This window comes from Hippocampus guttulatus, chromosome 3 (genome assembly GCF_054856545.1).
Source record: "Hippocampus guttulatus isolate MCC_2025c chromosome 3, RoL_Hgut_1.0, whole genome shotgun sequence".
Taxonomy (NCBI): domain Eukaryota; kingdom Metazoa; phylum Chordata; class Actinopteri; order Syngnathiformes; family Syngnathidae; genus Hippocampus; species Hippocampus guttulatus.
Genome location: NC_141263.1, coordinates 24,630,687 through 24,655,500, shown reverse-complemented (window position 1 = coordinate 24,655,500; position 24,814 = coordinate 24,630,687). Strand labels below are relative to the sequence as shown.

At 42.0% G+C, this 24,814-nt stretch overlaps 1 protein-coding gene across 1 annotated transcript in view; it reads right to left on the bottom strand.

The window, feature by feature from the left end:
* The window catches only part of LOC147207945 (uncharacterized), a 105,938-nt gene extending 81,558 nt beyond the window's left edge, over window positions 1-24,380 (bottom strand). The window contains exons 1-2 of the mRNA XM_086106485.1: window positions 24,324-24,380; window positions 12,393-12,446 (exon numbers count right to left, since the gene is read on the bottom strand). Coding sequence (XP_085962611.1) covers window positions 12,393-12,446; window positions 24,324-24,380 — 111 coding nt within the window. The remainder of the gene's footprint in view (window positions 1-12,392; window positions 12,447-24,323) is intronic.
* Window positions 24,381-24,814: the final 434 nt, after the last annotated feature.

Here is a 24,814-nt window from a genome sequence, read left to right as displayed (position 1 = left end):
TGAGAGCCCATGTGCTGTCTACGAATATCAAGCCCCTTAGATTTGCAAATGACAATAATGTGCTGATCGATTACGTTGAATGTGTCATTTAGAATCAGTGGCGACTTTTGAAATGGAAAATGCAGAATGAAAAAAAGGATACATTTTTTTGGGCACATGGAAATTTGTAGAATTTAGAAAATCGAACCTGAATAAGGTGAACATGGAAAAAAGAAGGATGTGCAATCTGCTTGCAGCTTTAATCATCCTATTTCATTTTGTGTTTGATCCAACGTACATGCGGGTCGGCTCACCGTGTCGGCCCGTGTTGCGTAACGTTGTGCGGCATGGCGGCATGTGGTGTGATGCTGTGTGGCCAGAGAGACTCCCTCTCTCTGCGACGGCTCTGAAGCAGTGTTTCATGTTGTGCCTTTCATCTTCACTTCAGGCCAAAATGTATTCCATTACATGATCACCATTCCCATTAGATCCCCATTAGATCAGCGCGCTGTCTATTGATGTCTTTTGTAAATCCGGCCTATAGGGTGTGAAGGGGCCTTTGTAGGCGTCATATGAAAGAAAAAGGAAACGGTACAATGCAGTGTTGCAATTAGCTGCGTCAAAAAGACTGCCGGCATAATGGGATAGCATTAATGACATAAATATGATTATTGTTTGCATATAGAGTGTTGTGTCAAAACAACAGTAGAATTCGTTCTTTTTTTTTTTAAATCCGACCTGGGACTCTTTCAAATGTGGCTCTAAAATCGCACAAGTTTGGTATGCATCTGTAGTATAAACACTCATCCGCACACATCTGACCTATACATCTTCAAAAGCCCAATTTGGGCAGGGGAGAGTGCTCAAGAGACGATTTATATCATCTGTGAAACTGAAAAGCTGTTTTGAGTCACAGATGTTGTCTTCATATTTGACTTTGAATCCCACTTAAAACATGAATCGGAAAGTAGACATTTGTAGTGAAAGTAGTGCTCCCGCCATGCGGAGAGTTTACATTACAGCAATATCGTGACATCACCTTTCGTAGATGTCTTTATTCAATGAAGAGAAGGAATAGCTTTGTCTCATATCCTCAAAATATTTCTACCTCTTCCCGCCTTGCTACTTTGACGATATGAGATAAAATGAGCACAAATTTACTTCTGTAAAAACACACGTCTTATTTATTTTTTGTGCACGGCACTTTGTCTGTATGCGTTTCATATCACAAATGTGTTACATTTCACATTAGAAGTGGCATTTGTTACATCATGTGAACGAGTATGTAAAAAGTTCGGATTTCACATACAAATTGGGCATTATGTCCTTCAGTGTAATTGTAGCCTGCCTCATGCCCAAGAGCAATAAACGATACTTCATTTTCCTGTTATTGTAATTTTATCCCTTTCAAATTGACCTAGCTGGGCGGCAACCTCGCCCACACTTTCTTTATGATGGCAACAGTTTGACCCCGAAATTGTTTTTAATTTCCATTTTCATTGTTTCCTATGCAGAAAAAATGTCCCAACACTGTGGAAGGTATCATGTACTATGTTATCGGTTCTACTGTATTCGTCCATCATTCAGGCTGACAAACTGTCTGATGTGGCCTCTTTTACACACACGCACACACATAAAGTCATGTGTGATGGAGATTGATGGCGCCCCATGACTCTCTTCCCATATGTCGGCCTTGAGATAAGTGAGACATCCGTCCACCAGCCGAGCGTATAGAAAACAACTTCTTTCATCTCCCCGCTGCAAGTGGCCTCTGTCACACAGTAATGCCACAGTGCGCTGCATCAACACGCTCATTCAACACGAGCGCAACGCATAGCGGCAATACATGCACAACACCCAGTGGTTGTCCAACAAGAAACTTTTAATTCCTGTGGCATTTCGGGGCACCCGGGCTCTGTTTTACTGGCATTCGGATTTAAGCAGACTCCAAAAAGTTTGAGTGTAAGGATAGTCATTTAGACATAAATTGGCAACAGAGAGGAAATACGCTCATGCTACATGCATTTCGCTTGGATTACACAAGCTCTAGCCAGGGGGCTGAGCCGTTTGTCAGTCTCTTGGAGCATTTGTGGCGGCGTTAATGGGCCACAAATGTTTGACGTGCTCATATCCACGAGGCAACTCCCTGCCAAAACGAATAGACATCAGACGGGTCCTTGACCGGTACAACACCAAAATGACAAGGCTTCAATAGGGTGGCTATTTATTTTAAAATTCTAAAAATAGTGAGGGTTTTTAATACGGGATGAAACAACATGTGCCACGTTTCATCCTGTTATTCTTGTCATGTTTTCTTCACAAAATCCTCAACAGTGTGCCACTTTAAAACAAAATTCTCGGTATACTTTGTTAATAAAAAGCATTTAGAGTTACATATTGAGGCGAAAAGCGATGAAAGGTAAAACAGTCAAACACAAAATACTGTACATTGATTTTAATTCAAGTGTTGAATTTAACCCAGAGCTTAACTACCAAACTTTAAATATTCATTTTCAAATTAGGAGTAGATTTTGAAAATCAAGTACTCACAGTCAATATCCTTTTCCTTTATGCTGGGCACGAAATACTTTATTGTCGTGTCTGATGACCGCTAACGACAAACAGCAGCTTGCCATTTATGGCTTACTGGTGCCAAGAACCAGCCGCCATTAGAAGCAGCAGGTGTTTTTTTGACTCAGTACCGAAGCTCTGCCAGTTTAATATACATTTAATGCTTCCCAAAAAAAAACATGAAAGTGACTTTTCATTTAATAACGTAATTGTTGTAAAACTGTCAAAGATTAGAGTCAAGCCTTCTTCCTATGGGTCTCCTTATGGTTAATGAACCACAAAAACATTCCAAATTAAACGTCAAATCACCTTTATGAGGGGTGGGGGTGGACACTTGGAACTGCGACTAATTCCAAAGCATGAATAGGTGGATTTTTATAATGTGACACTCAATACCAGAGAGTTGAGCCTTACCACTTCAGTTAGGCTGCATCCTTACTTGATTTAGAAGGAATACAAATGTCGGAGCAACAGCTTGTAAAGCTCTGTTTAAGGCCCAAGCAAAGTTACATGATTTGACTTTTTAGGCGTAATCTGTTTGTTTTTTTATTCCCAATAAAATATTCAGTTTTGATACCACTATTTTAAAATGATGTAGCTTGAAAATGTTACGAGATAAAGGCATACTGCAAATGTTGCTTGGTGCCATTTTGCTACTTTGGTGCGTAAAAGGTCCCACATTCAGCCCCCCCCCCCCTCCCCCGAAGGCAATCACATTGCGGTATGGTATTTAGTACTATGTGTGTACAACCAAGTTTCAAAAAGCCACACCTTAAGTCATACGGGAAGTCAGCAGTTTTGGGTCTTTTTGGATCATTACACCGACAATAGTTGACTTGGTGTCAACCACCAAACAAATTCCTTGGTACTCCCTGGAATTCTTTGAACATTCATCCCACAACACCAGTATTCTAGCGCAACATGACCAAACTACCATTTAGCGATGCCTTTGTGCTTACTTCACTTTGCCATTTATTAGCTTAATAAGCATTAGCACATTAGCACTGAACTGTCATCAGAATTTGCACCCCAATATATGGCATTATGTTCCATACTTTTTTTTTCTGCCTTAGCGCTTTCTTGATTAAAGCTGCTATTTTGCCATATGTTATCGCGTTAGCAATTTTATCAATTCTCATTACAGGGCAAGCGCATCCTTCGACAGTGAGTTAATAAAGCGAGGATTTACATCCGAGGAGTGACGGATGGTAAAAGAGCCACATGACAGCCCGGATGTCTTCATTTGAGCCGAACAGTGAAGTTCGAAAATATGCGAGTCATTGTACCTTGAGCCGTCTGAAAAGAAGCAATTACTTGACATAGCGGTGAGCCACAAACGGCCTTGGCGGATTTGATCAATTAATCACCAAAAATCCCTATAAAAGAATCATCCATCACACACTAATGCGTCTTGGGCTGAGAGCAGACAAGCAAATGTGAGCAAAAAGAAAAGAATTCTTTCAAGGGTGTTCAGCCTTCCATTATTGGCCGCGCGTTAACGAGGCATTGAAAAGATGATGTCCGGATGCCGTCGAGCTACACTTCGGCAGAGTCTAATTTCAGGCCGCGTTTAAATAAATGTTTGGGCAACAATTAGAGACTAATCCCTTCAGGCTTTACTGGCTGGAGGTTGTGTTTATTTATTTATTTTTGGAAGAGTAAGCACTGGAGCCATTATAAAATAGATCACTTTATTAACCGTAAATCCTCTTTTAACAAACACAATCTTCCACGGGTAACTCCGTGTCATATTCACAGGATTTAGCAGATGCCTGTTTTTTGTTGTGGAGTCCATTTTCCACTCATTTATTATCTATGGCGAGATCCAGAGATTTGGCTGAAGATAAAGTGTGAGTGCGGGGTGCTCGAAGACGTAAGTATAACAAATCGTCAAAAAGGCTGAGGGTGGGTGCAAAGATGAGCAAATGCGTGCGAGGGCGGAAGCGGCGGCCGTAAAAAGTGCGTCGTGTCATGTTGATGGAAAACATGCGGCGGCAAAGGGGATTCATACACGGCGGCAAGGACAAAAAGAAAAAAATCCATTTGCATAATGTGACGTTTACTAAAAGGCTGAGTAATGTTTTTGTGTGTTTTTTTTTCTATAGTTCGGACTTGCTCTGGGAGAGACAAAAAAGCAGCAATATTAATTAATAATGTCACGTAAGTGGATGTTAATGTGAAGTTTCGATGCCACTTTTAACATGTGCCATTTATAAAGGGAGGTAAACCACTGAAGAAGTGAAATCAAATTAAATCGATCAAAAAGTCATTATATTAATGGATTATATTTATGATAGTGAGCCCCCCCCCACCTCCCACAAAAAAATGTCATAAAACAAAAGATCATGGTAATTGCAGTGCAATTACCTCGTACCAGAAAGGTGTATTAAGCCCTCACTGGAAAATGTACACCACGGAAAGAAAATCATATCATTTTACGTTTATATGTGAAGAAGTTGTACGATTAAGAAATATCTTTAATTTGCCACATTCTAATTTCAAGTCAAATTTAAATCAAGGCTGAGGCAAGAATTCGAGACAATAGGGGTGTTCACACGGCAAGATTTGGTCCGGTGCTACACCGGGGCTGCCCCAGTAGAGCGTTCACACGTGCAAATTAGCTCCGGCGTAGCCCCGGAAAAAGGCTTACACCGGACCAAATTTGATCCACCTCAGGGAGGTGGTTTAAAAATTTGGTCCGGAGCAAATGCTCGTTTGCGAAGCAGCACCGATGTAAATTTGCACGTGTGAACGCAACTGGGTTATATTTGCTCCAGAGCAAATGCTTGTGAAGAGTTTACGTACGGCGAAAATGTGTTGCTTTCGTGCTCTGTCGGACTTCCGTCATGTGTTTGTTTAATAATGACACAAGACTTGGCTTTTGTAGGAGACTGGACTGTCTCGGAGTTGTTAGTGTAGTTTGTTCCTTTGTTGTGTGTTCACAACCCCCCGCCCCCCATATAATTTATTTAGTGATTTCCTCTCTTGATTTTCTGTTTGGCGCATGATGTGTTTGCTTTTCTGAGTGTCATTGAAGTCATCGTTGATTTACGTTTTCGGGGGCGGTCACTCTCGAGCAGAAGGCACGGAGACCGAGAAGGAGAAGGACGTGCCTGTCCAGTAGTCGCTTGAGTTGTGTATACGTTTTAAAAAGAACCAACACGACAGCTCATTTGTTTTCTGTCGTTTTGCTCCGCTGCAGAAACTGCCGTGTGAACGCAAGTGGGGCTGCACCGACGCTGTGCCGTTGCAGACACGCTCAGCGGCTTTGTACGTGTGAACGCTCCACACAATTTGCTGCGGTGCAAAATATATCGTAACAAAATACATCGGTGCAGCGCCGGAGCAAATGTGTGCCGTGTGAACACCCCTAATGCCTCCAGGCTATCCCGAGTTAACAATGTGTTGGGGTTTTTTTTGTTTTTTTTAAGAGTCATTGCTGTAGCTACTTTATTTTGCTCTGAAAATTGGATAAATGACCAAAAGTGTTTGTTCAGGGCAGAGAATTGTTCACCATTATTATTCTGATCGCATGCAGCCGTAGAGGTGAGGCAGACAGAATTCCCCCTGCACACCGTGGCAGGCGGCCTCCTTGAGAGTGAATGTGGCAGTCGCACTAAAGGGGGCGTAAAAGGTCTCACGGGTCACGTGTGTGCTCTTCTACGCACCCACGTCGCTTACCCAAGTGACTTTGTGGGACGAAAGGAACATCGGGCGACTGGTCAAGTCTTTCGAAACTAGGCTACACAGACTACTTCACCGATTTCGCCTATCACGGGTTATTTTCGGAACGTAACCCGCACGATAAATGAGGGTTCGCTGTACCCTGCTTAGGGTTGTCGCAAAAGGCGCCATTCAAGATGGGATCGGCACTGCTCAATGTATGGAGCAAAGTACTAGGGCTGGGAGTAGACGAAAACGGAAGGGGATGGAGAAAAAAATATGACATGGTTCTGTTTTGTATTGTCTCCAGCAGATGGCAGCGGAGGGCTCTTCCTCCTGTTCCGCACTTGTTCCCCATCATGTCATTATCTGTCACCTGTTGTTAGAGACTGTCAAGCCGTCACCGGTTGTCGGATAATTCGCCTTGCTCTCGTCTCACGTACGAGTGTTTATTTCGAGACATTCGTCGCTCTGCATCTCGTTTCTGGTCCTGTCGTAGTCTGTTTTGTTTTTCATGTTTTCTTCTTTTGTTTTTGATACTGCTATCCTCAGTGCGCTTTTAGTTTTATTTATTGATTGGCTATGCCGTGTCATTTTTGGAGAAGTGATTTAGCGTTATTTATTTCTCTTGCCTTTTGCAAGCTCGTTTTGCTCGTAGTGTCATTTCACCCTAGCTTGCTCCCAGCGATTTATTTTGTACTTTGTCAGTCTTGCGATTTTAAATTGTAAATAAACCTTTTGTACTTGATCTTGTTTGTGGGATCCGTTCCTGTTCCAGACTGGTCCAGAACCTTCACAAAATGGAGTAAAGTGCCCATCTCTGGCCTAAAGAGATTTGATCTCTCTCCCCTTCTCTTTTATTATTATTATTTTTTTTGCAACCATTTAAAATGTCTGACTGGTAATTTAATGCCATTCTGTTTGGCTCATAAATGTGTAAATCTCAACAATTGACACGATTCTCTACCATCGCTGTCGTGATATTTTTATTTTCATTCTTGTAAATTATGGCATGATGCCTCTAGTGGCCATTAGAGGCTGTGCAGTTCCAGCGAGTCTTCCTTGAGCCATCAGTCAACATTGAAAATGAGCTGTGTCCCTTACGCACTAAATTGGAGTATGTTGGGCATTTTTGCATTTTTACACTGAGTCGAACAACGTTCTGCAATTTGAGCCCTCCCTCTTTGATTTATTCGATCGACCGCCTTAAAAGAATCACAAATCACGCCGGAGTGAAATTTATGACCCCCATCTCTACTGGCCTTCATCATAAATCCATCGACTAAAGCAGTGTCACGTGAGACCCCCAACCCTTAGCCGCCGCGTTCTAAAAACAATTTTTAAACACCCATTCTCAATGGGAACGTTGACAAATGGGCCGTGTCGCGCTTGGGTTGCCTCGGCGCTGGGAGGAAGGCGGCGTTTTAAAGGTGAGGCGTCCGAGTGGGGTGCCTGATGAAATTACACAATCAATTGATTGATCCCCCGGCACGTGCCGTTGCAATGCAGCTAAAATTGATGCATCTAGATTAGTGTCAGAGGGGCAGCTGAAGGACAATGAAGGCGCTCACCAAGAGACGTGACCTTCTCGCTGGCACGCACACACACACACACACACATGGACGTGCTGATGGCGGGAAACCAAGAGCTTGGGGAAATGTCGTCATGCCAGACAACAGGCAAGAAAAAAAAGAGAGAGAGAGAGAGAATATGAGGCAGGGATGCACTTGCAGATGTTTCAATTCGTATTCATTAGCTTGGCTTTCCATTACTGACTGGAAATGAAGCCAGTGCGGCGGCGCACGCCCGCCCGCACGCACACACACACACACACACACACACACACACACACACACACTTGCATGAACACAATATAAGTCACAACACATTCAAAGTACAATTTATTTTCAGGTCCAGAATGGAGGCGCGCCAGCCACTAGGCGGCAAACGTTTAGGGAGGTAAACTCAAACTAAAAATCATCCAGGACAAAAAAAGGAAGCAAGCATTTTTTTTTTAATCTCATTTAAAACATTGAAAGTGAACCTCACCTTACGCATGACAGCTTGAGGCAAATTCAGTTGAAGACTTTTTATGACTTTTAATTCCATGTGAAATAAAATCCGAGACCAACTTCACAATGTACCGAATGTTGCGAAATGATGTGTATCTGCTTTTAAGAGTCCCAATTAAAATCGCATTACCGTTTTGTTGGTTTTGTTGATGTGATTGCATGACATGTATAGATATGAACATGAGGAGATATGACACGGCCTTTGGCTGAGGATTTTAGCGTTGTTAGCTTTTTTGACATCAAATGTTTTGTCTAATCCTCTGTGAGCCCGGCAGGAGTTGTGGTTGACCAACCGTGGCGCGGACACTACCCACAGCCCAGTATTTCGTGCCGTAAATGGCTGGCACTTTTTCCCCCCGCGACATTCTCATGACTTTGGATGGCCAACAAGCACTGCGGTGTGGGCACATCAGTGCGATACTCTGGTCCTTGTGTAGGTGGAGCTTAGCGTCCTTGGGTGTCTTGGCTCAAAATTAAACACCTTTATTACTTTGTTTTATTACAAACAAATACAGACAGCATGAAAAATAAAAGTAAGCCTCTCATTTCCGCTTATAGTGACATTTTTAGAGCATAAGTAGAGATGTCCAAATAGATTTTGGTGATAATTTATCTCAGTTTTCTAACATTATAAGTAACAGAAACCAAGTGTTTTGAAATGTAATAATTGTCTCGAGCAAAATACATTATTTTGAAGTTTCATATGTTTCACTGATTTCTCACGAGATTGGCTGAAGTCTCACACAATTCATTGCTCACTGAAGTTTCATGAGATTCTCTGAAATCCCGCAGGGGTTTATGCTCGACCATCTGATCCATCTTGTTTGCTTTCAGACACATTTTCTGACGATGCATTTGTTTAATTTCACACTGTAAGGGGTGTGTCGTCACTCAAGAGACCCAACTATTTGCAGACGATCATTTAAAAAGCCACTTTTTGGGGGGCTGGGGGGGGGGGCATAATACGCCGCCTTTACATTCCCATCCTAATACTTTACCCCACTTGCGTGCACAAGTTTTAACAACAACAACTAATCACCGAAAGGCCTTGCCGAACACAGCGTGATGAATGGTCAAATACAACAACAGCGCTGCTAATTAGTCCGAGTGCATTTGCGGCTTGAAATCAACCGCTGTCGACTCGTCTCCAAACTAATTGGCTGTCCGAATCATGTAAACGCGGCGGGAGATTACCAGTGAGGCAGAGGGGCGCAGGGGCTTCTCCGTCCGGATCGCCGCAAAGCGCAGAATCAGCAGATCGCTAATTGTCGTTGTCTCAGCGCCGCGAGTAAGAAAAACGTGTTAATGAACGCGCGAAGCTGTCAGGGGGTTGGCCTCTGCGCACATATCTGACGTGAGAGGAAAGCGGATGATGATGATGATGATGATGATAACGTGTGAGGAACACGGGGAGAACCTCCACCGGGGAAAACGCTTTAAATGAGCATCCACTAAACACGGCAGTCCAAAACGCCGATCACGGGAACCGACCAGAGCAGGCTGCTCCATGAGATCCTATCATCAATTTGAAATTTCCGGTCCCGAGGCAGCCCATGTTGGTGTGACAGCAGCTGCCCTTTTTGTCAGAAGGCCTTGTTAGTAGTTACCGGGTTCATCATGTTTGCTCAGTCGAAGCTGTCATTCTCTGATGCTTGTTGCGTGTCGCAGCATGCTAGCGGACCGGTTAGTACATCCGCTTCACAGTTCAGAAGTCGCGTTTAAATGAAAACTATAAATGGTCCGCGGCTGCGGCTGTGTGTGTGAATTGTTTGATTGGCGATATAGGCCTTGCGATTGGCTGGCGGGCCAGTTCAGGGTGTAGCATAGCTCGCGGAAAGTCAGCTGGGTGAGGCCCCAGCACACCCACGATGTTAGGGAAGCGAAGCAGTACCGGAAAAAAAATGGATGGATGTTGGTTCCAAGTCATGAGTAGACCTGTGAAAAAGCCGAAAAAAAGCACACACACACACAGGAAGTCTGCCATTTTAGTTTGATATCCGCCTAAATTGGCTCAGTAGAATTTTGGGGAAAATTGAGCTGCTGGAGATATGCCTTTTTTTTTTAATTCATCCTTTGAAAATTGTTTCACTATGCAAAATTTGGTCGTGTTGACTATCATGAGTTCTCTGATCCAAAAAGTCACCCTCCAAAAAAAAAAACATGCCCGAAAACAAACTATTCAGGTTTAAAGTGGCCAATTTGTGAGTCATTTCAACCATTTCCAGGTTGCCTTTCAAAGCAGAACTTGACCGAGAGATTTATTTTTTTCAAATTGCTCCTATATTTGAACCACATATAAAAGACAGATGGCCGATACTAAAATCAATCAATAATTCGTTTTATTTTTCGTCATTGCGGATTGACGGAGCGTGGCACCAAAGTTTGTTGAAAATGCATTTTGGACCTGGTTTCAATAGCTTGAACACATATCGGATGACTTTTTCTTCAGCAACTGCCCATACCTCATCAGTCCCTTGGCCGCGGCTCTGAAAAATGTACAATTCATTAAATTAAGCGAAATGTTTGTGAAACTTTGTGTGCTTTTACGGCTATTTTGGGTTTGTTGGTTTGGTTTCCTGGCATTTAGCTTGCGTCATCTGCAGCATTTAAATGCTTAAGTTTATCGAGTTATTCAGCTTTGTAAAGTGACTGCAGAAAGTCGAGATAAAAAAAAAAAAAGGGTGAAGCGAAAGCAGTCGAGGAGGTGAAATGAAACCGCGTAATTGGAGAGGGTTTCACTTTGAGGAGTTTTGAGAGTCATTCCAGCAAAAAGGCTCACGGTCTTAAAAATACATTTAGTGCGCTAATAATCTTGTACGGGGAGTGACAAAAAATGGCTATAATTGCGCGGCAAAGGGAGTAACAACAACCTTTATTTTCCAGCAGCTCTCTCTCTCTCCCTGGAAATGAGATGCCGCTTGACACCCATCCAAAAGTCATTCTAATTGGAGAGGCGGGAGAAAGTTTGTCAGAAAAGAAGCACACCGGTGAGGGACGTCGCCGCACTCAAAGTGTCAATCGTTATTTTTTTCTTTTTTTTTCCGTTTTTTTTACTCCAGCGCCAAGCCAAGCCACGCAAATTTGTCTTTGTTTTGAAAGCTTTTATTTGGACCTGAATTAAACATGCGGGCCGCGCAGTCGGGCTCCCTGACAGCGAGGAAGCGCTCGGTGACGAGTTGCACCTTAATTGCCTTGATGGCGTCCTCGCCGAGCTGTCGCCGTCTGCGCGCTCGTTCACATAACGCCGCAGACGCGCCGACAATGTGGGGATTGAAATACACGAGGGATGGAACAGCGTTGCAAAAATCACCGTTTGGCAGCTACTTTGGTTTTAAAAATTAGCATTCGGTTCAGTAAGCAGCTTTATCTTTTGTGTATCTTTTGGATAAATGGGAACAGATTTTGTCAATTACTAACTCGGCAAATTTCGTCTTTTCATTTGGAGAAATCTGTTGCAAAAACTTTGGTTTGTCTTCTTTCGAGTTAAGCAGATGATGCGGACAAGCCTGACGGGCACAGTTTGAATTTGGTATCAATAAATGATGTTTGTTCTTGTGTCTGCGCCATCTTTTTGGTGCTGCGTGAGGATTCACACTTTAAACGAGTTGACATCTTTGACGCCTGTCCGATAATAGAGAAGATTGGTTATTCTGTGTGGGAATAGCCCAGAGGGGAAAAAAAAACCCAATTAAATTACCCCCTAAAAGACACAACAAAGATGCCTTGATGTAAACTAAAACATTTTGCTATTATGTGTCGTCCGTCTTCCTCGTGGTTGTGGTTCCAATTCGTTCGCCATCCACAAAATCCCGTATAACTGAAATGACCCGAAAATGTCCACTTCCGACCAAAATGGCAGACTTCCTGTGTCTTTTTGAACGGTGGTGGTTTTATACTTCGACTATTTCATCGGCCTACTCCGTGCTAGCCATACCTGGCAATTTGCAATGATCCGAAAACCTCCAGAGGCCACTGGTGACTGCTACCACTAAAATGAGGAACCCGACATTTTTTTTCCCGCAGATATTCTGCACATAAAAGCCGCTTGAAGTCCTGCCGGTGTGATAAGATCTCATCTTAATGAAAGCATCATTAGCATGAGCTCACCTGTGTAACGTTGCGCCTCCCGCATGCGAGTGCGCCGTTTCCCCCCGGCAAAGCCTGCGGGAGAAGCCAAAGAAAGGCAACTTTAATGTGCTTGATGGAGCTGCTGCGTTTGGGATGTTGATTCAAGCGTTGCCAGATGACCTCCCTCCTCAGCGGCGGGCGACGGGCCGCATCGCCGCCGCAGCTGCTGCTGCTGCTGCTGCTGCTGCTTTCATGCGCTCGCCTCCGCTGAGACCACTTTGAACGCAGAATTAACACGCGAGGCTCATCCGGTATTTAAGGGCCGCATTAAAAATCAGTCGGGTTCTCATTTGCTGAAATGCTCCGTTTGGTCGGTTTTGCGTTTTAATGGCGAGTCATCAAAATAGCATGCCGTGCTCCGCCCACACGCTCTGATAAAAATTCATTGTCATCAGCCATCAGTCTCGTACACGTGTGTTCAATTTTGTAGTTATTGGAACATCTCCAGGGCGAGTATGTATTCGAAGGACTCCAAAAGCATCCTTCAAGGGGCAACTTGAAACCAAATGAGTCTGTTTTGGGCCCTGGCTTCTTGATAAGTATCATTGAAATGACTACCAAAGTTGAAGACTGAATTTTCGAGATGTTTGGTCAAGCTCCAAGAGGTTTTTCGAAATGTGCGTTTTACATTAAGTCGCCAAGCGCTGAGTCCACGTGGAAAAATCATGATGAAAAATGTTTTGCGTCACCCATCTGGTTAGCGTACAACAAACAACAAACAACAGACAAGAGACTAGGGAGACTTTTCAAAAATGTGTTCTCGGGAGTTTTTTGTGGGTCTACTCATGATGCTGGGGGGTTGGGGGGGGGGGCATCAGTTTTCATGTTGCGAAGTGGAACTGGCTTGGAATGTGGATATTTCAAGACCTTGGCAATGTGTCGTGACTGGGTTTGGGTCCTTTAAACTTTTCAAACTCATTTTCGTCGCGGGCCGCATTGTAGTTACAGTTTCCCTATGAATTTTGGGAAACCATATAAATGTTTAATCACCTGCACATATTACATTTACAGCGCACAACAAATTAATGAATAACTAGTTTTAAAATCAGAAGCTAAGAATAATGACTGTTATTGTGGATTACATATGACAATTTGAAATTTTGGATCAAACTTTAGCAAGCATCATGGAACTTGACATGTTTGATTTGCTTTTGCGGGCCACATAAAATGATGTGGCGGGCCAGATCTGGCCCCCGGGCCTTGACTTTGACACCTGCACTTTGCTGTCCGTTGCGCTTCACATTGTCACGGGGTTGGGCGTGGCCTCCCGTCTTTCTGTATTTAAGTTCCGGTTGCTCAGTGACACGTTTCTCCTTCGTCAAACGCTCTGAGACTGTGGCGTCCAGCCCGCCCCTGTTCTTTGTGGTTACGTTATGCTGTCCACATACTGCTGGGTGATTTTGGTTTGTACTTAATCAAAGACGTTTACTTTGCCATTTTGGTGCCCTGCCTGCTTCTGGGCTCATGAGGGATTTTCATGAGCTCTATCATGATGAACATGCCTACCAAATACGGTGCAAAGTGAAAATGGCTTCTGGAGGTGAACGTCAAACGACACTACCATGCAGAATTGAGAATCGAAACCAAAATAACAGAAAAATGATTGATCAATACGGCAGACTAGCTCTGCTTTTCTGGGCGAGACTTTTTGGGAATTACTTGAAGTTCTGCTGACGATAGACATGCCTACCAAACTTCATGTCGCTAAGTAAAACCGATTTCAGGACCAGATTTTTACTTCATTATTAATCTTTTTTTTAAATTCCAGGCGGCGGAAATTGTCACCCGGGATGAACATGACCGTACTGCGCAGTCCTCAAAATAAGCATTCATTGAGCGTAGCAAAACAAAGTCTGACAGGTTGTACTACGGCTTGAGTTTTGATCCACTCAACTCGGCTGTACCCTTCAAAATCAAACGATTCTTGCCACGGCGACGCTGAAAAGACAAGCGTTTGACCTCATGCTGCTTCCATCATCTCAGCTAATTAGAAATCCCCTTCGTTCTGAAGAGGAGCTAATAAACAAGCACGGGTGGTAAAAGGATCTGACACGTCACAACAATAACAATAATCGTCGGCGTTGATTGTTGTTCCGTTGCTGACCACATGTCCTTGAAAGTAACTCAATCGCTGTGCTTTGATTGATTTAAATATTCTTCAATCAATTAGAGAAGTGTTTGGCACAATGTCATAAAGTTCACAAGAGAGAGAGAAAGAGAAAAGGACGGCTGATGACGAGTTGAGTTTGTTTATCAACCTTTGGAGTGGTCCTGATTTGCATCAGGCCAGCGCTGCCCACTTCCGTGGATGATTGACATGCTGGACCATTATTTCATTTCACACCCTTGTATGTACACACAGAAGGCTAATCTTATAGGACAACAATGACTGTTTGATGATTCATTCCGGATGGGAATAACAATTAAAGGGGGTAAATAATTACAAACATTTACATGAAATTGAAAATGTTTTGTTTTTTTTGTAATTTTCTTTTCAGTCCACCAACCAAACAATTCCAAGATTGACACCAAATGAAATGGCAGTTTATTTAGAAAAAACAAATTCAAATATAGTCATTTGTATATATGCTGATATAAATATATATTTATATTTGATATATGCTTATATTATTTTATTTTGATCCTTTTTGTCTTCTACTTTATCCCTTTCACAATTTTGCTGCTGTAAATTCGGAATTTCTCCATTGTGAGACAAATAAAGGTTTTCTTATCTGATCTTATTTCTTTTTAATGGGCTGTTGGGGCCACTTTATGGGATAAAATAATGGCCAGGCAGGAAAAGATGAAAGGTAAAATGTTGGTGGTCATGTAACATGCCCCAAGTAGCTCAAAGGATGGAGTGCACAAAGAGTTGTCTCATGGTCTCCAAGGTGATATCGTCCGTATCCAGCTCGAAGGGCCTGATTTACTTAGATCCGAAATATCAAACACTAAATTGCCTGGCAGCAGGTGGAGGACACAAACAGAACACCAAAAAAAAAAATCAGTCAGAAACTGTTAAAAACAAAAACAAAAATAAGGTCCACTGTTCTAAAATGATTTATGTGATCCATTTTCCAACCAGGTATTCATCACAACAGCCACCTTCAAAATAGCGATGAACCGAACAATTTGTAAGAAGTGATCCATAATAGAGCCACAAAAACAGAGAGTGACTATCATTTTTTTTGTTCATAAGTGACAACAAAATACTTCGAGAATAGAAAGTTAAAATAAATATTACACAAATGGGATGTGGAACCAAGATTTTGTTCTTCGCTACATGCTAATATGAACGGATGATACGACGACACTTTGAGCATATACGGTAGATTAGCATTCACACCGCTGGGAGGATTTGCATTCATTTTTACACCTGCGTCCACTTGGAACATCTAAGCATTGGCATAGTGAATGTGGGAATAAAAAAAAATAAAATAAATCTTGAATTTCAGAGGAGGGGAGGGGAGGGGGGGCCTCCTCATACTCCTCTTGGCCTCCCTTAGCCTGCCAACAACAAAACCTCCAGATTGCACTTGCCACAGTGCGACCGATGCAGGGATTGCACATTTTTATACATGCGAGTTCAAATGATAGATGAGGCAATCTGGAAAAGTTGTGCCGGGAGATATATCAGCAGGCAGCAGATACATAAAGTATGAAAAAAAAAAAAAAACACATCCTGGCTCCCCAGGATTGGGCACTCACATAAATATTCACGTGGTGCAAGTGTAGCGTGCCAATTGCTTGTTTTTCACCATCATACTCAGCGCTCTGATATTGGACTTCCTAGGAATGAATGACAACACCACGATCTGGGGGGGAGAACAACAACCAAAAATGGGGGGGGGGGCTTAAACTGCTACATGATTTTAACTTTCCAATGTCAGGACTTTGCAGTCCGTCGTCAACTTGGTGAGAAATTTAACAACTCAACACCGGGGTGGAATGTGAATAATTGATGGCCCGGTGAGACTGACATTTAATGAAGCCATTGGTGATGGTGACCTAACAAATTCATCAATGTCTAATTTATTAAACACACCAGAGGGTCGCAGATCCACTGCGGCCATTCGTCTTAAAGAGTGTCATGTGAAAGAAAAAAAGAAAAAAAAAAAAAGGATGTGGCGAACGACTGATGTCTCTTGTCAAGTGACCAAACAAACAACTTGCTATCAGCATGTTGAGTCCGTAATCGTGACACATCCCATGAGCAAAACTAGTGGGATCAATCAACTTCAAATTGAATTCTTGGTTGCGACCACCAGATAGCGCTCTGGTTTTCACAGTGTTTACACCACAAATGAGTCCAAATCTAGTCTAAATTCTGCCATAGGAAGGCTCAAAATCTGATCTCCAATCTTGGCTCTTTTAGCAATCGTGTAGCACATATCAGCGGGACCCCCCAAAAAAATTCAATAAAAATCAGTGTGTTTCTTGGTAAATCGTCAAACCAGATACATTAAATGATGTTACCTGAACGAAAAGCAAGAGTGAAACAATGACAATAAAGTCCGCGAAGCGGGCCGCCGGTCCACGGGGATCCGCGGTCACGTCGGCATGCGTCACGACTATTTGTCGCGCCTTATTGCTTCCACTTTACTTCCACTGGGGAGGACGTCATTTCGGCGCATCCGCCGCTTCTCAAGCAGCAGGCTCGACGGACCGCGAAAAAAGAAAGAAAAAAACCCCCGGACTAATTACAGGAGAAGATGCGGCAGCTCGTCACGGCACTGAGTAATATTCGGGGCCCAAAAGACCGCAGGCAGCCACTCGATTTATTGTTGGACAACACAAAGGATTGCAGAAGCTTGCGGAATTAAAAAAAAAAAAAAGGATCATCAGAACTTTCACAAAACAGTTCCCAGCACCATGGACTCGAACAACTCGGCTGGCCATTGCTCTGCCCACTAGCGAGGATAACCTTAACCCCAATCTGACACCGACCACCTCACAAACCCCCCCCCCCCCAAAAAAAAAAAACATGGAATTCCAAGTCCTTCACAAGGACTATAGGGGAAAAACAAAAAAGGTTTGGGGTGTGTGTGTGTGTGTGTGTGTGTGTGTTATTATTATAGATTTTCTGATGGTGTACACGACAGGCTGCACATTTGACCAGTCTCAGAACCACAATTTTTTTTTTTTTAAAGTCAAAGGATATACAGTGTTGACAGCGATCAGCAGTCGCTTGCAGCTAGCGATCAGAGCCGTGTAGCCGTGCCCTTTAACCCCCCAAATTTTAACCAAACTAAACCATAAAATCTGATTACTACCACAAGTCTAGCATAATCGGAACCACTAAAAACTCATTTTTCAGCTTTATCCCTTACTTTGTTCAGTCATGTGATTTTTGACACCCACCGTTTCATGAGGTGCCATGAATCACTCTGGTTTCGAATGAACACTAGTCACCCTACCATGGATAGCTCCAGTCCGACTTGGGTACCACAGACAGTTCCAGTCCGATTAAAAAACAAGAAATGAGGGGACTCTTCACAGCAAAAAGAAAGAATTGGGCCATCCCCGTAATTTTTTTTAAGTCATTGCATTTTCTCCTCATGTTTTCGAAATTACTCTTGCAAATGTGCTTAAACTTGCCTCCTGAGCTGCTTATGGCGCACAAACGTGAATATATGCTTACTTGCCGAGCTAATCGTAACCTCTCTACTGCATTTCTGCTGGCATAACCTGGTTCAATAACCTACGAATTTCTCGTGCCGTTGTAACATGTTTACATTCGTGCAAAGGGACGGGCGGGGGCATTGAACCGAGACGCGATGTCCAATCACATTGTGGTTTATGACGACGAGCCAATATCTCATTTCACGATCAAAACAACCAATGGAACAAGGCGTTGGAATTGCTGTCAGCAACAGCTTTTAAAAATAAATAAATAAACTTGCAGTCAACAAATACTTTGTCAGCGGATTCAATGCCATTGACGGCTATAGAGTGCAAAGATTCATTTGAACTGAGCTGGTGGTAAATGAGTTCAATGAGGTTACGAAAGGAAGCAATTCTGATCACTTTATCACATTTGAGTGGCTTGTCCATCAATGCCTTGAAACCATGAGAGCCAGAAAGCAAAATAACAAATAAAATACTTAACAGAACCTTGGTGGTAATTACAGTTGTAACGTTACTTTGCTTGTGAGTTGCAGTTGATTAATTGATTCATTCTTTGCTTTCCCTGCCAGTGCCATTATGGAACGCTGTTGCAATTTTACGCACCGCGACGCTCAGACGTCAACACGCATACGGACAAATGTTGTAAATTGTATGATAATGACATATGATATCGTACTTTGGGGCGGCGGGGGGGCTGCTAGGGCTCTTCAGTCACGGTGACGGAAAATAACTAGGATAATTGCCTTCTTTGTATAATTCCAAACATGTGATGAGAGCAAAATTATCTGAGCAGAATGCAACGCTACTAACGACGCCACGCACAAAGTGAAGTGAGTCTCTTATTTATCTCTGGCGCTCGTTTGTATTCTCCGCAGAATTCTCCTATTTGACATTGATGTTTGCCGGACGTGCACTTTTCCTTGATGTTGCTTTTCAAACGTGGCTCCCTTGTCATGTATTTTATGTATTTATTTATTTTATTATCCCAGCGATAAAACGTGACTTTGCATCATCCCTGGCCTGCTTTCACACTTGAAAAGCAAAACCGCAATAATGGAAAAAACAAAACAAAGGTATTGATAAATAGGATGGCAAAGTGGAGACCTCCGCCAAGGTTTCTTAGTATGTGTCAAACATACAGAAAATTGTAACCATGACAACATTGTTAGAGTGCGGGGTATTTAAGACATAGTTTACAGATGTACAATTCTTTTTTGTATTTTTGTAACATGTACGAGCTTGAAAAAAAATATTGACGAATATGAGAAGCCATTTCATGAGGTTTGACTCTATATCATATTTTTAGATTTCTTATTAATTTTTTTTTTTTTTTTTTTTACCTTGTTGTGAATCAACTACAACCAGCTAAAAACTGCAGAAAAAAAGGCCAACAGTTTGTCTTGAGTGGTGAACCTTCACTATTTTATCCGGATTTTTTTAAAGTGATCATGTCGACTGTCCGTGTTTTATGTTATGTGTTGTGTTTATTATTTTACTTTATGTCAACTGTTTTGTTAAGTGCTTTGTTACAGCTGCCGCTATATAAATCAGCATGTATTGTATTTTATTGTATTGTATTGAAAGTGATTTGGCACTTTGAAAGAAGGGGGCGGGGGAGAACAAAATATGTTTCTTTGTTCATTGTGTAACCAAAGAGGAGCTGATTGACCAAATAATTGCAGATCTGCTGGGCCCTCACTTAATATGAGGTTAATTTGGTGTAATAAGTTGACATTGATTTTAGACCTTATTGTGAAGAAAAACAAAAAAAAATGTTCAAACTTATCGTTGCTGTAACAACATTTTATCATGCTTTATTACGATAAAAGCATTGACCTACAAGCATCATTACCATTGAGGAAATTAATTATGCAATAACCTGAATTAATGAAAGAAGTATTGGCTCTCGAACTTTGACATGAATGCCAAGTCACAAAAATACATATGTTTTAAAACTAGAATGAAACGTAACATTTAGTCACACAATGATGTTATTGATTACGTTTTGTTTTTTAAATCATGACAAAAAACGTGTTTCGGAATCGTAAAAAATGTGTTATTGCTGATATAACAAACAAATAGCAATTCATAATTTCAAATGATTAAGATGGTTGCATTAAAAAAAAATCACCCGCAAAAAAAAAAAAAAAAAATCTCGTAAATGACATTATTCCAAAATTTAACACCATAGAGTGAGTTAGTGAACATTAAAATTCTCCTTGGAACGACATGATCTTACATATTTGTAAAAATAAAAAAAATCACTGTTCCAAACCACCACCCCCTACTTTTATTGAAACTCACCATCTGGGCAAATTAAGAGTGACATAAAAAAAAAAAAAGAAAAAAAAAAGACAATATCATTCTAATTGTGGACTCAAAGTTATTTGAGAGTCGGTGTGAAAGTTGAACCTCTGTCTTTGGAGTGTCAAAACAAAGTTATGATTTTTTTTCCCCGCCTTTGAAGTCTCAAGCGCCTCTTATTAATTTTATTATTAGCTTGGGTGATTTGCTGACTCCTCGGGATTTCAAATGGCAATAAACTTGTTTCCTTGAGTTGTCACTCGTTTCCGTGAGTTGTCACGTCCTGTTCTATTATTGAGACTCCAATGTCACCACCCGTGTCATTTCTGAACTCCCCGCTATGCCAGGTAGCGTGCGTCACGATCGGAATATATTAAATAAGAAGTGCGTCTCCCGCGGCTCACTTGGCGGTTCGAGCACACGGTTGAAAACGGGGCTGAAGTATGAAAGCTTTGCTTCGGCGAGGTTGGCCGTCAGCGTGGCATATCGCGGTTCGGGAATTCCCGCAGAGATGGGCCTCGCTTCCGGAGGGAATGCCGGCCAATCTCCTGCCGGCTCGTCTACCTGGGAACAGCTGCAGATGCCATCTGCCGAATTGACTGTGGTTTCCACTACCTGCGGGGGCGCTACACACTTCCACTCCGAAATTTAGAAAAATATCTGTGGTCATTGTTCAAGCCCATTTTTTTGTGGAGGTTTGTGATCCAATTTTGAAATGATTAATTAAATCGAGACAAATATTAATTAAAATATTGGAAGGTCCTTGATTCTTGTATTCTTTTCAATTTACTCAAACAATGGCTCATATCTCAAAGCCCATGGTGCGTTATGGTAAATCGAGGAAAACCTGCACAGGCCTGGAGTGAGTAATCTGGATTTCTCTCTCTCTCTCCTGTGTCGTGGGTGTGCCAGAGCCTATCTTCGGGCGGTAGGCGGCCTACACCCTGAACTGATCGCCAGCCAATCGCAGGGCATACAAAGGCAAACAATAATTAATCTGCCACGCATGTTTTTGGAATGTGGGAGGAAACCGGAGTACCCGTTGAAAACCCACACAGGCACGGGGAGAACATGCAAATTACACATAGGAGCAAGAATCGAACCCTGCACTGTGAGGAGGACATGCTAACCAGTTGACCACCATGCCGCCCCCCCCAAAAAAAACAATATACCTATATATATATATATATATATATATATATATATATACTGTGTATATATACACACACATAATAGATAGATAAATACACCCCCCATGCACACACACACACACACACACACACACACATACCTTCCATTTTTGTCCTTTTACCCAATCTTCCTACTCCCTTGAACATAATAACTGTGTTGTATGAAGATTGATTTCTTTCTTTTTTTATCTACCTTATTTTCTGTCAAATTATTACTGTATATATGTTTTATGTTCAATAAACAAACCAAACCAAACCAATGTACTATTTATGTTGTCATGCAAAGAAACACTGATCACGATCTTGTCAGCACATTCAAATGTCATTTTGATCAGCGGTTCAAACAATGGCTGCATGCTTTTTTTTGAGCAAATACGATATGAGTAGCATTCGCGGGAATGTTAAGCTATCTTAGATTGCTACACTAATAAGGGTACAATTGTATAGCTTCATTAAAATGTCGTAAACTAAATTGGGCCAGTCTGACTCAGCCCTGAAACTCCAGGCTGAAAATGAGTCCCACTTTGGCCTTGCCGCAGTCTACTGTAGAAACCCATAAAAATTATTGCCGAACAAAAAAAAAGCATGATATAAAAGCACATCGTACCATAATATGGGTGGATGGCACAATACTGCTCAAAAGTCTTAGGTTACCTCATAGGCAGGGTTCTTCAAATGAAAACTAATGTCTACGATGATATCTGAGTTCAATGGCATCAGCCAACTGAAAGTATTTTATCTGTACTCCTTATTTTGATAAGCTTAATGATTTTAATTTGCCTTCTTTGAATTTTATGTAGCTGTAACTGAAAGGCACTTTGAATAGCCTTGTGTATGAATTCTGCTCAAAAAATAAACCTGCCTTGCCTCATTTATATTGGAGTTTTTTTAATTGTGTTTGAATGTACAGTCCATGGTATCGTATTGACCTTCCTTGTTGCTCTTTTCGGATTTTTGCTATATATATACTGTATATATCCATCCATCCATCCATTTTCCGAACCGCTTGATCCTCACCAGGGTCGCGGGGGGTGCTGGAGCCTATCCCAGCCGTCTTCGGGCAGTAGGCGGGGGACACCCTGAATCAGTTGCCAGCCAATCGCAGGGCACACAGAGACGAACAACCATCCATGCCCACACTCACGCCGAGGGACAATTTAGAGCTTCCAATCAACCTGGCACGCATGTTTTTTGGAATGTGGGAGGAAACCGGAGCACCCGGAGAAAACCCACGCAGGCCCGGGGAGAACATGCAAACTCCACACAGGGAGGCCGGAGCTGGAATCGAACCCGGTACCTCTGCACTGTGAAGCCGACGTGCTAACCACTGGACTACCGGGCGGGCCATACTGTATGTATGTGTATGTATGTGTGTGTGTGTATATATATATATATATATATATATATATATATATAGGCGGCCCGGTAGTCGAGTGGTATCTATATATATATATATAGAGAGAGAGAGAGAGAGAGAGAGAGAGAGAGAGAGAGAGATCACAACTCAACAAGTGATGGGAGAAAAAAAAAAGGTAAAATAAATACCCCCCAAAAATAAAGGGCCCTGTTTTTTTTTAATTTGATAATTTTAAAACCATTTACTTTACTTGAGATATTAACTTGAGTGACCATCAAACATTGAACATTTTTGACAAAGAAACAAACAGGAGGGTTAACGGCTTCAGGAGGACTCTGCTTGTTGTCCGTTCATGTCATTCCTGTTTGGTCGCGGCAACAACAAAGCTCAGTCAGCACATTCTAAGCTCTAAAATGATTTTAATTAGCGTTGGCTCTTAATTGGAGTCCAGATTTTAGGGGCATCTTCTCAGTTAATGGAGCTTAACAATGCCTGAGTCAGAGCTTTTTCTTCTGTTGGTCAACAGATGGAGAGAAAACTAGTTTAGTTGCCCCCCCCCCCAACACACACACACACTTGAGGTGCTGACAAAGTATATGTAGTGATATAACATTGATCCACCTCCACCATCAGTTGAGATGAAAAGAAAAAAATATATATAAATTTAAGTAGCAGTTAAAAGTTAACACCTGTGTCAGCGCAGGAAAAAAAAAAGCAGCCAGGTATTCTGCACTTACGACAACAAACGCGCCGATATGGCTTCACATTCACGCACCTCCAACAATACGGGATTGCACAAAATTCCACGGCTGACTACGAAAAAAAAGTCCATACAGAAGAATTTTGAATTAGGAGAGCCATGTAGAATTATGCTTGAATGTACATAGCATATTAAATATATTGCCCACGAAACAAGTGCGACTGACTTTAGTTTTAAAACCCTGGAAAATATACAAATATTTATAAATGTAATCGGGACTTTTTTTCTTGTTGTTATGATACATTTTTAATGGTGTTTGAATTGGAATGGTATTGACCAACTTGTCAAATAGAGCCATTACAACTTTTTTTGTATCTGGAGAAAGCATCTTGAATTTAAGCAGCTTGATTAGCATGTTTGCATTGCTTGGACTGCCGAAGCCATCAATCAATACTATTTGTCAATTCCTGTGAGTTCGTTATTTTTACAAATTACCAACCGATCTAAATTGTTGAAAATGGAAACGCACGATTCAAAAAGCATGCATTTTGTGTTTATGTGCGCGCTTAGGGCGTTGCTTGCCTAAGTGAGATTGCTTTGAAGAGGAAAAGTTTCCACTCGACACCGGCAAATTATATCGTTCCTGAGACGATGACATGTTTCTTGTGCAACCATGCGGTCAAACGATCAACGACGTGAATAACACTTGTGGATCACCATGTTGGACTTACCTTGGTTTTGCGATCTGGGCTTGCATTCCAAAGCGGGCGTTCGTCGTCAGCGTACATAAAGGTAGTCCATGTTTACATCAAACGGTGCTTTCATAAAGCAGCGCTTCAGCGCCACCTCAGGCCTGGCATACATACTACAGCATTTCAGCGTCTGTGTAGACACACACATTTCTTACGAATCGGCAATTTTTTATTTTTTATTTTTTTTTACAAACAAATAAGAAATACATACACGGGATTTCTTTGTGGCCTTGGCGGAAATTTGTTATCAGTGCACACAATTGACTTTTTGAGTCCGTCACCATTGTTGTTAATCCATGTTTACATCAACCAGTCTTTCCGTTCTCTGTTTTGGTTTACTTCGTATGGCAGCTTTCCACCTCAGGCCTGGCATACATACTGCAGCGTTTCAACGTCTGTGTGGACACCCACATTTCTTGCGAATGGGCTTCTTTTTTTTTTAAACCAATAAGAAATACATGGACATGATT